The sequence below is a fragment of the Typopeltis vanoorti genome, chromosome 15 (genome assembly GCF_054136105.1).
Source record: "Typopeltis vanoorti isolate ZY-2024b chromosome 15, IOZ_Tvanoo_1.0, whole genome shotgun sequence".
Taxonomy (NCBI): Eukaryota; Metazoa; Arthropoda; class Arachnida; order Uropygi; family Thelyphonidae; genus Typopeltis; species Typopeltis vanoorti.
In genome coordinates this window covers 106,521,998-106,535,883 of record NC_143563.1, presented here as the reverse complement: position 1 = coordinate 106,535,883, position 13,886 = coordinate 106,521,998, and the positions used below count along the sequence as shown (strand labels likewise).

The 13,886-nt window shown below is 33.9% G+C and overlaps 1 protein-coding gene across 5 annotated transcripts in view; it reads left to right on the top strand.

Annotated features, from left to right (window-relative positions):
• The window catches only part of Aatf (Apoptosis antagonizing transcription factor), a 236,731-nt gene that overhangs the window by 7,190 nt on the left and 215,655 nt on the right, over positions 1-13,886 (top strand). For all 5 annotated transcript variants that reach the window (XM_090405096.1, XM_090405095.1, XM_090405093.1 and 2 more), the window contains exons 2-4: positions 1,286-1,429; positions 7,142-7,241; positions 10,538-10,623. In XM_090405096.1, coding sequence (XP_090261222.1) covers positions 1,286-1,429; positions 7,142-7,241; positions 10,538-10,623 — 330 coding nt within the window. The remainder of the gene's footprint in view (positions 1-1,285; positions 1,430-7,141; positions 7,242-10,537; positions 10,624-13,886) is intronic.

Below are 13,886 nucleotides of genomic sequence, written 5' to 3'. Positions count from 1 at the left end.
TAGTCATCCTCATTCTCCTAGATTTCACTCTGTATTATACTACTCTCTGGTGTCTATATGTTAGCCATCTCCCTATGCATGCTACTAGTTCTATATTCATTTCCTTTTTTTCCAATTTTTGTGATAGCTCTCCATTTGGTATTTTGTCAAACACCTTTGCAAAGTTTAGCAATATCATGTGCAGCCATTTCCTTTATCCAACTCTGCTGTCCCTTTATTATAAAATGTGAATAAATTACTAAGACAGGACCTACCTTTTACAAAGCCATGCTGCCGACTATTGAGTATTTCATCCTTATCCACCCAAATGTTGGATTTTACCTCTAACCAACTTTTCTAATACTTTACTCATTCTGTATTGGAGCCACCTTTATGCAATGGAACCATCCTACCTTCTTATATGTTGCAGTAGTAGTTCTTGGTAAAATTGATTGTGATGCCCCTTGGATTTCTTTAGGTCAGAAGTATTAGCATGTTGATTTTGCTGGGTATAAAAGATCAGGTTAGAAGTCTTAGATGCTTTCTCACTGTTTTTCAGTGATTGAGGATAATCTTAAAGTTAAAAATGCTATCAAAATACAGTTCTGTACAATTGTCCACAAGAAAAATTTCATCACTTCCCCTATGTTCAGTAACCTCAATACTGCTCACATATTTGGGGTAGTTTCCAAAAAATTATTTGAAGTCACCCATAATGATTATTCATTTAGTATTCATCAAGGTAATTTCTTCTTATTCAGTTATTTGTGAACAGAATGAATCAAAGATGTTATGGTCTCAAACAGAATGAGAGAGAGAGGTAAAGTTAGTAAACAAAGTATTTGATATATCAGGAGCCCAAAAATCTAGATGGACTCATGCAGTTTTGACATAAGTTTATTAAAATATCATCAGTGGGAGCCACTGCATGCATGCATGTGTGCATGTGTGTGTAATTGATTTCAAACCGTCTTGGATATTTTTTTAGAATTATAAGAATTTATAATTCTTTCTGAAGCATTCTCAAGACTGTGCTATGGTAACATGTGTGGATGTACATTTCATTCAGAGCTTCACATTTTCCTGAATGTATTGGTAAATATAAACATCACTCAATCTGTATAAAGAAGGAATTCAGTGATATTTATGTGATTTTTTGATTACATTACAATGTTCATATTAAGTTAAATCTGATATCTACATTTTATATAAAAAATAATGTTTAAGATTCTTATCTTTTAATTTTGGAAACATTGGAAACAGAATCAGAAAAAAAAATTGAAATTACTTTATTTTAAAATTTCAGAATCATCAGCACAAATACTGAATACATTTGTGGAAAGTCAATTCCTGCATGAACCTAGTGAATTGAGAAAGAAAAATATCCCACTGCTGAGTGAAATTTCAGAACGATATGTTGGTGAAAAGATTTCTCGTAAGGAATTTGAAGGTAGGATTTCATTGAAAATTATGTGCAATGCCATTATAAGTTGTTTCCTAAATGATGTACAAATTTTAAGTTTCATAAAAATACCAAATATCAAGAGTAAAGTATTAATATAATGTTCAGGGTTTGACAAATTATGCAAAATCCTACTCAGCACAAAAAAAATTTACTTGCCTCAGGGCCCCCTCCACACAATTTTTTTTTTAATGATATATCCCAATAAGTTAATCAGAGTTCCATAAAGTGATTAGCGATGCCATATCAGCACAGTTTGGAGAACATTTCCTTTATGTGAGAACCTTTTCAAGAAGTCAGTAAATAACAATAGGAATAATTAAAACAGCACTGATTTTTTTGGGGAGAATATATAATTTGTTAATATTAGGCTTTGTTACTAAGATGACCATTCATATTACATATATTCTTCTTTGCTTGCTTAAAGTTACAAAAAAAAAAAAAAGATTTTGTATATAAAATTTTATTGAGTAAAAAATATTATATTTTGTTTAGTCTGCAACTACTCATCAACTAGCAAAATCTACTTATCATGGATAAATGGGCAAGCCCTGGTAATCTTGGTACTCCTGTTGTCCATGTTTTGCATCCATACAATGCCACTTCCCAAATATAGCTTTTCATGAGTCATTTCTTTTATTGGATATTTATTCCCTTAGCTGTTAATAAATCTCTTCTCCCATTTGTCTGTGTGTGTGTCTAGTTCCTTTAATTTCTTTAATACTTTAATAATGAAGGAAACACTCCTACCCCCCCCCCCCCCCCATACACATGTGAATAGTAGTTTATGTGACCCATTTAATACTGAAGGAAACAAAAAAATAGAATTAGCTATTCTTGTTAATTTTGTAATTCTGTCAGTGGACTTCATCTGTGCAAATAGAGTAACATAACTGAGAGGAGACCTCCACATAGCCTTTAAAGGAATGCAGAGAACCGACCAGGGCTTCTGACCTAATGTCCAATCCTCACCTTCTCGTGGTGCACCCTGTTAAGTATCTACCTTATACTGAACGAATGAGGATCGGCTAGCAATTTGGGATTTAGCTGACCAAATTGTATTCTTATTGATTTAAACCACAATATAAAATGATGTACTATTGTATATGACAGAATTTCATGCCAGGTGGGGTGTCACCCGATTACACAAGGCCTCTGTTGTTTTTACCAGGGAACCAGGGTGAACAGCGAAATGTCAGCTACTGGAACAAATCCTGAAACACATCCCAACTCAACATCACCAGGGTCCAAGATTGGTACTATCAACATAAGAAACCTAAATGGCAAAGAAATGGAGCTGGCTGAGGAATTGGATAAGTACCAGATCGACATAATAGGGGTGACTGAAACAAAAAAGACAAAACTGGTGAGATCTTTCTAAGCAATAAATACAAAATGTTATATTCAGGCAATAACAATCAGAGACAAGAAGGAATAGCTATAGCATTCAACACTAAATAAGAGGCTAATCTTCTTGAATGCAGGTAATATCAAGTAGAGTGATGTGGGCAAATATCAGAATGGGGAACTGGACAATTAGACTTATTTGTGTCTATGGTCCCACAGAAGGTTCTACTAAGGTAGAAGTGGAGAAATTTTTTGAGGCTTTGAGAGGAACCAACTGCCACAATGAAAAAGGAAAAATTGGTGCTTGTTAGGGATCTAAATATCAAAAGTCCCTGGTGAATAAGTCAGCTTGTGCTCTTAGAGAATACAGAGACAAATGTAAGAATGCTAAACACTGTGTAAAACTAGCTAAACAAAAATTATTTCGTAAGAACATAGAAAACAAGATATTCTGGAGGCTGTTAAAAAAAACTCTGAAATGGAGGAAAGAGTGCTATAAAAGGAATTAGAGATGATAAAAGTGACATGCAGAAGGATCAAACAGCAGAAATGAAGTTCCTCAGAAAAACAGCTGGATATACCAAGTGGGACCATAAAACAAATGAAGAAATCTTACAATCCCTGAAAATAAAACCAATTAATTACTACATAAGATGGTATAAACAAAAATGACTAGAACATTTAAATCGAATAGACAACAGCAGACTACCAAAAATATTATACAGATACAAAATAAGTGGAAAAAGAAGAATTGGAAGACCAAGAAAGAGATGGCATGAGACTGGAACAGGTCACTTGGCCTAAAATCCATGTTAGGAAGAAGAAAAGTGACATGAAAACCGGAGAAAAAGATAGCCTTGATATATGGAGTAATTACTTCGAAAAATTGCTAAATGAAACAAGCAGTGATAGCACAGTGGTAAAAAAAAAAAACACACTCAACAGGCATGCAGTCAGGAATACGTATCAATACTTGAAAAAGCCATTAAAGGCCTGAAATGTGGAAAGGTAGTAGGATTAGATAATATTCGATCAGAAATGCTCGAGTATGGAGGTTTACAGTGGCTGCACTGCATAGTTAAGAAGGCCTGGACAGAAGGACGAATTTTGGATGATTGGAGCAGGGCCCTCATAATACCCATATATAAAAAGGGAAATAAAACTGAATGTGAGAATTACAGAGGCATTTCTCTGCTGAGTGTTCCTGGTAAGATTTACGCAAGTATACTTGAGAAACGGTTGAGATGGATTGTTGAAGAAAAGCTTGGTGAGGAACAAGCTGGATTCAGGCCAAATAGAGGCTGTCAGGATCAGATTTTCACTTTATGACAAATAGTTGAGAAATCATGAGAATATAACAAAGATTTGTATCTAAGTTTTGTGGAACGGGAAAAGGCATATGATAAGGTGCCAAGAGAAAAGCTATTCAAAATGCTACAGTTATATACAGTTCTTGATGTTATTTACAAAGCCAAACAATTTGTTATCTTTAATCAATCCTGTGTAGTCAGAAACAGATTGACAGATTACTTCTCTTTGGATCCCTAGCAAGAGCAGGAGATCCAGAGGAAGAAAGAGGGATGAAGAGATGAAATCATATAAATAGCAAGAAACAATTGGACGAGGAGGAGTTGGAGAGACTGGGGAAGGCCTTGCTTAGCAGTGGAATGCAGCAGCCTGATAACTGGCAATCACAGTTGTGTGGTGGCTAATGATATTGCTTTTGATCAATTATTTATATTGTAATAACTAGCTAAAAAAAAAAAATTCACATTGATATTTTGATATTTCCAAATTCTTAGAATCAACAAGTGCAATGAGAATTTTTTTTTCCAGCTTATTATTTTATATTGTTGTGTCCCAATTTACGATTATTAGGCTTTCAACTATCCTTACATGTGAAACTCTACTTGTCTTTGTCCAAATCTTATTTATATACGAGATATCACCCAAATACAAATATTCAAGCTTCTTCTCCCCTTAGTGTCCCTAAATATTTATTTTATACTTTGCCTTTCAGGACATTTAGTTTAAGATATAAAATTCAAAAACAAGGAGCAATTACCAAAATATGTCTGAGTGTGAAACTAATATGTAGTTGTGACTTTTATCTCGTAACTTAACAAATCCCCCCCCCCCCCCACACACACACGTGATTAGGTTCGTACGTTGTTACAAGTGGTGCATTGAGCAGCAATCTCAGACAACTGTATTTTCAATGAACAAAAGTTTATTGAACTCTTAAACATGGTACAATTCATTCTTTATCAAATAAAACTCAATTCAACACTAAAATTATATAATACAAATTCTCACTAGCTAAACACAAGTATTAGGTTAAGACCCTACATGAGAATTGTGATCATATCGCCATAACAGATTCTATATATACAAACATGTATAATCCTAGAACTAGTTGATCCTTTGTCTAACCCCTTACTGGTTTGATCTCGCTGTAATTCTTTATTTTCTAGGACATATATAATCAGTTACTCTAATTTTCTCAGTAAGACAATATGGATTAAAATTATCCTTTTGCTGAGCTAATACACACTTTTAACCTTTAAAACTCTCTTAATTAAAATACAGTGTACATGCATAAATCTCTAGGCACATGAATACGTATTAATTAATAGTAACAAGCTCATTTTTATTCTAATTTGACATGTACAAAAGTCCTAGTATAATTCTCATTAATCCTTTCAACTGTTCAGTAATTGAACAATGACTACAGTTACATATGATTTGAATTGACACGAGATTTTACAGTAACTTTTGACTTGGGTCTTCTACATTGGTCTCTACCTTTTTCCAATATTTTACCTTCCTAGGACAAACTGTTCTATAACTTATCACTCCTAAATTCTTTTGGCACTAAGATGGGCTTTCACAATCTTTACCTTACATTCTTCAATCAAGGACATACATAGGATCATCTATTCTATGGCTGTGAAATTCACCATGTGGGCACTGACTTCTTTATAGAATTTTCTTTTCTCTCGTTACGATCACTGGACGATGAAACACACTGACATTATCTTCTCTCGTTTTTAACTAAATGGCATCCCTCATTTCTTACAATAGGAACATGGAATCGAAATCCCGCACACTTTGTTTCCTTATTGTGTTGGACGGAGAAAACTCCTAACCTGTCACTCAGGAAAACCTCATGAGACCTATATGAAGACTCTTGAAGACAACTCTGAGGAAAAAAGCCTTGGGGGGGGGGGTGCCTAACCCTTTTATACGATTACCCCTACCAGCACCTTCTTCAATTTCTTTTCTTCCCCCCTTACTGGAGTCGATTTCACTGACCAATTAGAGTTGCGTTTTTCTGCCAAAACATCATGCGGTCATGTGTGCATGCGACTGATACGTGACAAAGTCTCAATTCAGGAATTATGGCCTTGAGCTTTGGTTTTTGTTTAAGCTAACCTCTATGTCATCTATACTAAATTAATCCCCTTTCCAAAATTTTCTAAGAATTAACTCGAATCTTTAATCTCTTATTTCAAGTGTAAAACTTAAAACTAGCCTCTCATATACAAAATCCTATGACTAATCTTCTTTGCTTTACTTAACCTTATTTTATCATATTACAACTGTAACAGATTCCCTTCCCTTTTTATTTAGCTCAACAAACAATTTCAGCTATATTTTTCAATTGGATGCAAGCATGTTTTTCTTTCTTTTTATTTTTTTGTATTCATTACTTTCAAAGGCTCTTAACGTTATCTGCTTAGGAACAAGCTTGCTTACTTAGTTATCTATACAGGGTTTTTATTTCTTCTCCTGTTACATCGTGATAACTGAAATTTTCACATTCTTAAGTTATCAGGGTGTAACAATGTAGCTGGTAGGAATACAAATATCAGTTAACTGCTATTTCATAAAAATATTGCAGATTATTTGCTAATCTTATGGATTTTTTTATTTTATTTTATTTTTTTAAATGCCACCAGTGTAAATTCATATTTTGATATTCATTAATGTTATTAAAAAAAAGGACTTTCTGACACCTGTTATATTTTTTAGTTAATTAACACTGTAACAGACTCATAAGAATCAAAGGGTGGTAATATGTTATAGGAAAAGGTTTGCTATGGTAAATTTCCTTGTAAATAGCTTTGACTAAGACTTTTTTTGATGGCTTGTTGGAGAGATTTCATTGTAAATGGTATTTGCTGTAGCAAATACCTTTTGACTGTATGGTTATCCTAGGTTGTGAAACTGTTGCTTTGATGTGAGCACTTTCTTGTAGACAAACTGAGTGCATTTTTAATAATGATATTAAATAATTTATTGTATATACTCACTAATATGATTTTAATATTATTGAATTGGAAATTGCAGAAGATTCAGAGTCCATCTCATCTGATGAAGCTGAAGATAAGACTATAGAAAGTTTCAAAAAAACATTCAAAGAGAATGCAAATTTAAGTGTTACATTTAGGTAAGTAATTGCATTCATTTGTTTTGAAATTTTACATATGCTTAAATATTGTTTCCTTTTTAAATTAAAGGACACACATACATTGTATTATATCAATTTTACACACCCATATTATTGTACAGTAAAATTGTTAGGTTAAATATACAATTTAGAAAATCACGTGTCAGAGCAGGACTGACTTCTACCATCTACCCATCCATGTGATGAAATATATCGACTATTTCATGCTTTGCATCCATCTATTTATTCAAATGAAAATATATCATGGCTGGTAGAATGATAATTCAGTGGGAGTATTCTCTGTAATTATCTTATTGGCATATAATTCACTAAAGCCATTAGTAAGAAAGTTGGACTTGATGTGATTTATTTCTTGGCTCTGCATGTTACAAAATTACAAAATGCCTTTTCATATTGCTTTTGGCATTCACAGGAAAGTCCTCTTCATTTATCTAAAATAGTTCTCATTTTAATTCTCGGTTTGGCATAGATCTTGTACAAATCTACAAGAGTTTGTTAATAAGATCAACACTTTTCATCATCGTATCCAGTTCACTCTTGAATTAGAAGAGAACAATCAGATTGCCTTTTTAAATATCCTATTACTTCATCAATCAAATAGTAGCCTTCACATCTTGGTATTCAGAAAGAAACAGATACAGAACTTTACATTCATCCTCTTTCACACCACCATGATTGTCAAAAAATTTTGCACCATTAAGACTTCAGTACAGTGAACACACTCTCTTTGCTCCACTGAAATGCTGCCCTACCAAGAAATAGATCATGTACAGATGGCTTTACTGAATCATATGTCAAAAGATAATAATTATAGTTTCCTTGTTATCTACCTCTCATTGTAATAGTGATACAAGGTGGTCTGTTGGTCACCATTTCCTATGTTCAAGGCATCTCAGAAGGGATATAGCCAAACTGTTTAGATCTGTTGGTTTGCACGTGTCCTTCCATCCCTTCAACAAGATATCTACTTTTCTAGGTTCAGCTAAAGATAAACTCTGCCTTTAGTTCACCCTGGAATGTATCAAATTCCTTGCCACTGTGGATTATCATATTTTGGCCAAACAGATCTGCAACATGCATATGTGATGAACATTTAGACTACATTGTTCCATCAACCACAGCATTCGAGTCTTGCAGAGCATTCTGTCACTATCAGACATTGAGTTCTTTGGAAGATAATTAAGGTTCTCCATCAAAGTAATAATCTATACAAAGAAAGTTGTGAAACCTTGCTACATCGACCAAATCTAAATAGAAACATTGAATATAAATTATCCTTCTTATGGGAAATAGTTCTTCACAGATTCCAGAATTAACTTAAATTTATTTATTTATTTTAATCTTGTTATAATTATTTTTACTAGAACCTTAATATAATTAGACCATGATGCTCTACTTCATGTATGTAGAACCTAGAACTGTTAATAAACTGGATGTTATATATCATTTTATTTATATATTGCATTAGATTTCTTCCAAATAATATAGCTGATAAAATTCAGTAATGTTTTTAATAATATGAAAGCCATATGTAGCAATCTCACCAAAATAGAACTAGTAGCCATCAAGTCATTAAAAGCTAATAAGGATATACTTATAATAATGTCTAACAAGGGTAATGCAATGGTCATCCTAAACAGATCTGCTTACATTCATCAAATTGATCAAATAGTCTCTGATATTAGCACTTATGAGCTAGTGAACTATAATCCAACTAACAGGATTAAGAAGAAAGCTGTTAAATTAAGTCTGCCACTTCTTGGCCATCAGCACTGTTAAAAAACTATTATCACATTATCCCTACTTTCCAGAATATATGGGTTCCCCAAGTTTACAAACATAATGTTCTGCTTTGGCCAATAGTTGAAAGTATAGACAGCCCTATTTATTACCTAGCCAAGAAATTAGTATCAACACTCAAGGAGTTGGTAGGTCATTCCCCCTCCTATATAAAGAAAACACAACATTTCATAAACAAAATTAAAAGCATAGTGCTCAGCAAAGATGATTTATTAGTCTGTTTTGATGTTTCTGCTCTTTTCACAAATGTCCCAATCAGTGACACAATTTTCTCTTACAGAACAGATTTCTGTCTGATATTACAGCTCTCTTTGCCCTGCATACTATGTTCCAGTTACTTCATGCAGCAAAATAATTTTTACCTACAAAAAGAAGGTACAGCCATGGGCTCGCCACTATCTCCCCAAATTGCTAACTTTTGTATGGAAGCTTTTGAACAGTGTGCTCTAGATTCCTTTACTTTAATACGTACACTTTGACTTAGATATGTGGACAATGTTGTCGATATCTAGCCACATGGCAGCCAAGCTTTAAACACCCTGCTCAGTGACCTGAACAAACAGTATGAGCGCATACAATTTACTATTGAAATTGAAAATCAAAACTCGCTTCCTTTTCTGAATACACTGGTCACACATCTTCTTCCTTTCCTCAGGCAGTCTTTTCTTTCACAAGCTTACACATACCGGCCATTATATACATGCTAAATCTGTGTGGCCATACCACTTGAGATTAGCTCTTCTAACACATTCCTCGATGCTAACAAAGAAAACAACATGACATTGTTAGCATTCAGGAATGTGTTAGCAGATCTAATCTCAGGTGGGATGGCCACTTAAACAGAATAGAAGAGGAAAGATCAGCTAAACAAGTGTACTCTGCCAGGATGCAGGAAAGAGACTTAGAGCACAACCAAGATGTAGATGGATTGATACAGTAAAAAGTACCTTAGAAAGGAGAAATATAAAATCTGATGATATTGAAATGTTGATAGATAACAGGCTAATCTGGAGGAAAATTGTTGATGTTGATCAAAGTTAGTAATGATGGAACTTTTATGTAGTAGTAGTAGTCATAAGATCCTGTACCCTCCCCCCCCCCAAGTGTATATGTCAGGAATTTGATGATGATGATAATCTTATCACTATGCTTCACAAAAACTTGGAGTCATTAACATCCTCAAAATCAAACATTTGTTGTAATAACAAGTTCTTAAACAAGAATTACACATTATTCTCTGTTTATTCATACTAATTATTTTATAAATAATATAGGCTATATCAAGTTAAGTTGTATTTTTGTTCCAACTGGCAATTTTTTTTTAGTATGTTATTAGTGCAGGATAAAATTAAATATCTCATTTTATGTCTTTCAAGTTAGTGGTTTGCAGTAGTTTTTAAATTGGTTAGTGGAGTTATAAAATTTAAAATTTCATATGAAAATTTGACAAATTTTGATATTTGGATTATACCTAGTGAAAATGTTGAGGAGGAGGATGACTGGACAGATGATGGAAGTGAAACCAGTGATGAAAGTATCGAATCAGAGGATGCTGAATCAGGTACCAGTATTTAAATATTAAATATATATAGACATTGCTGTATTCAAGTTTATTGTTGTCAACATGTAATGGTGATGGAAGTTTCTTTTACCTTCCCATAAGAATTAACGTAATATAGAAGGATAAAAAGCAGAGATTCAGAGTTTACTGTAGCATGGGAGTACATCATTCCTCTCACAACAGTAATCCTGAATAGAATGTTTGAAAAATTGTGCTAGGAAATGTATTTTTATATTAAAAATAATCAGCTGTTCCCCAAAACTAAGTCCGGCCTCTAGAATTCATCGATGTCTTTGGGGTCATCAATCTAACAGATAAGCTTAGGTGTTGATGGTTATTCATGACTTAGTTTTAACGGTATTTAACAACACAAAGTTGTTAATAAAAAACTATTTTATAAAAAAGATATTTTATTAACTTGCTTATATTTTGCTGAATTTCAAATCGGTATCATTAGAGCACAACACTATGTATGTGCGACAGTGAGTAAGTGAAACAATACAATTATAACAGACAAAAGATCTAAAGTCCTATTTTGGTGCCTTCTAATGTAAAAAAATAAATAAAAATACAGCTATGTCAGAGTTGCTCATAAGATAACAGTCATCATCATCATCATCAAATTCCTGCCATGTACCCTCAAGGGGTGTACAGGATATGACAGTACTACATGAAAAAATTACATCATTTCTAACTTCCTATCTACAATTTTCCTCCAAATCAGTCTGTTACTTGTCAAGACTCCAACATTATCTGATCTTATATTTCTATCGTCTAAGGCACTTTGTACCATATCAATCCACCTATATCTTGGTCTTCCTCTGGGTCGTTTTCCTGCCAACCTGGCAGAGAACACTTGTTTTGCTAATCTTTCCTCTCCCATTCTATTTAAGTGACCATACCATCTGAGATTAGCTCTGCTAACGCATTCCTGGATACTGACAATGTCAAGTTCTTTCCTAATATCCTCATTTTTAATATGATATTGCCATTGATGCCATCTGTTCATGCCTCTAATCTTTCTCAGGACTCTCATATCTGCGGTCTCTAGTCTTTGGTCAAGTGTTTTACTTCTGACCCAGCTCTCAGATCCATAAGTTAAAATTGGTTTGAACACAGTCTTGTATACAGCTAATTTAGTGTTCCGACTAATTTCTTTCTTATTCCATATGAATTTATTCAATTGACTTCCCACGATACCAGCTTTGCTGATTCTGTTGTCTATTTCTATATTTAGTTTACCATCTTCAGTAAAAATTGTGCCTAAGTAGCTGAAATGTTTTACTTGTTCCACAGGTTCTCCATTCACAACACAGTTGACATTTTCAATGATTCTGCCTATTTTCATTGTCTTTGTCTTTTTATTGCTGACTTTCATACCATATCTATTACAACAGCTATTCAATTTAGTCAGAGAATCTTGCAGACTTGTAGCGGATTTATTTAGAAGTATAACATCATCCGCATAAAGCAAAGAGCTGACATTAACATCTCCAATTTTGATATCAGATTTAATACCACTTTCCTTCATTATGTGATCCATATAGATAATGAATAACAGAGGGGATAATGTACATCCTTGTCTCACACCAGATTTAACATTAAACCATCTTCCTGTACTTCCTTCAATTCTAACTGCTGACTCACAACTCAAATAAAGACTAAGTATTGCTTGATATAATGCCCCATTGACACCATATAACTGCAGTGTATTGAATAGCTTCTCTCTTGGCACCTTGTCATATGCCTTTTCCAAATCGACAAAACTTAAATACAGATCTTTGTTATATTCCCATGCTTTCTCGACTATTTGTCGTAAAGTGAAGATCTGATCCTGACAGCCTCTATTTGGCCTGAATCCAGCTTGTTCTTCACCAAGCTTTTCTTCCACAATTCTTCTCAACCGTTTCTCAAGTATACTTGCATAGATCTTGCCAGGAACACTCAGTAGGGAAATACCTCTGTAATTCTCACATTCAGTTTTATTTTCCTTTTTATATATGGGTACTATGAGAGCTCTACTCCAATCATCGGGAATTCGTCCCTCTGTCCAGGCTTTCTGAACTATGCAGTGCAGCCACTGTAAGACTCTTATACCACCATACTTCAGCATTTCTGGTCGAATATCATCTACTCCTGCTGCCTTTCCACATTTCAAGCCTTTGATGGCTTTTTCTACTTCAAGTATGGATATGTATTCCTGACTGCATGCCTGGTCAGTGTTTTTTATCACTGTGCTGTCATCACTGCTTGTTTCATTTAGCAGTTTTTCAAAGTAATTACTCCATACTTCAAGGATATCTTTTTCTCCTGTTTTCATTTCACCTTTATCATCTCTAATTCCTTTTACAGCACTCTTTCTCCATTCCTAAGCTTCTTCAACAACCTCCAGAATATTTTGCCACCTTCTTGATATTTATTTTCTATATTCTTGCCAAAGTCCTCCCATGACTTTTGTTTAGCTAGTTTTACACACTGTTTAGCTTTCTTACATTTGTCTCTGTATTCTGTAAGAGTAAAAGCTGACTTATTTGCCAGGAACTTTTGATATGCTTTCTTCTTTTCTTTCACTGCCTCTTTAACTTCCTGTGTCCACCAGGGAGTTCTGATTTTTTTATCTTTGCACACAACCTCACCACATGCCTCTCTGGCAGAATCAATCAGTGTTTCCTTCAGAGTTTGCCACTGAATCTCCAAGGCTTGATTCCTGTTCTCAAACTCTTTCATTTTCTTTTCAATAATATTTCTGTATTTTAGTCTACAGTTTACATCTGAGAGCTGCTCAACTTTTATTCGCTTTAAAACTTTCTTACATGTTATTCTTTTCAATATGAAATTCAATTTTATCCTGCTCAAGACTAAATAGTGATCACTTCCAATTTCAAATCCTCTGTACACTCTGGTGTCCTGCACCAGGGAGAAAACATCACTATCAACAATAACATAGTCAATGAGACTTTTCTTATTCCTAGCCTCTTCTCTCCATGTGAATTTGTGCACATTTTTATGTTGGAACATGGTGTTAGTAATAACCAGTCCATGTCCTGAGCAGAAATCCAACAGATATTTGCCATTATTATTAACTTTGCTCTTTTCTCCAAATTTTCCCAAAATATTTTTGTATGTCTCACAATCATTTCCTACTCTACTATTTAGATCCCCAACAAGGACCAACTTTTCCTTTTTCATTGTGTCAGTTGCTTTTTCTAAAGCCTCAAAAAATTCCTCCACTTCTACCTTAGTAGAAGCTTCTGTGGGACCAT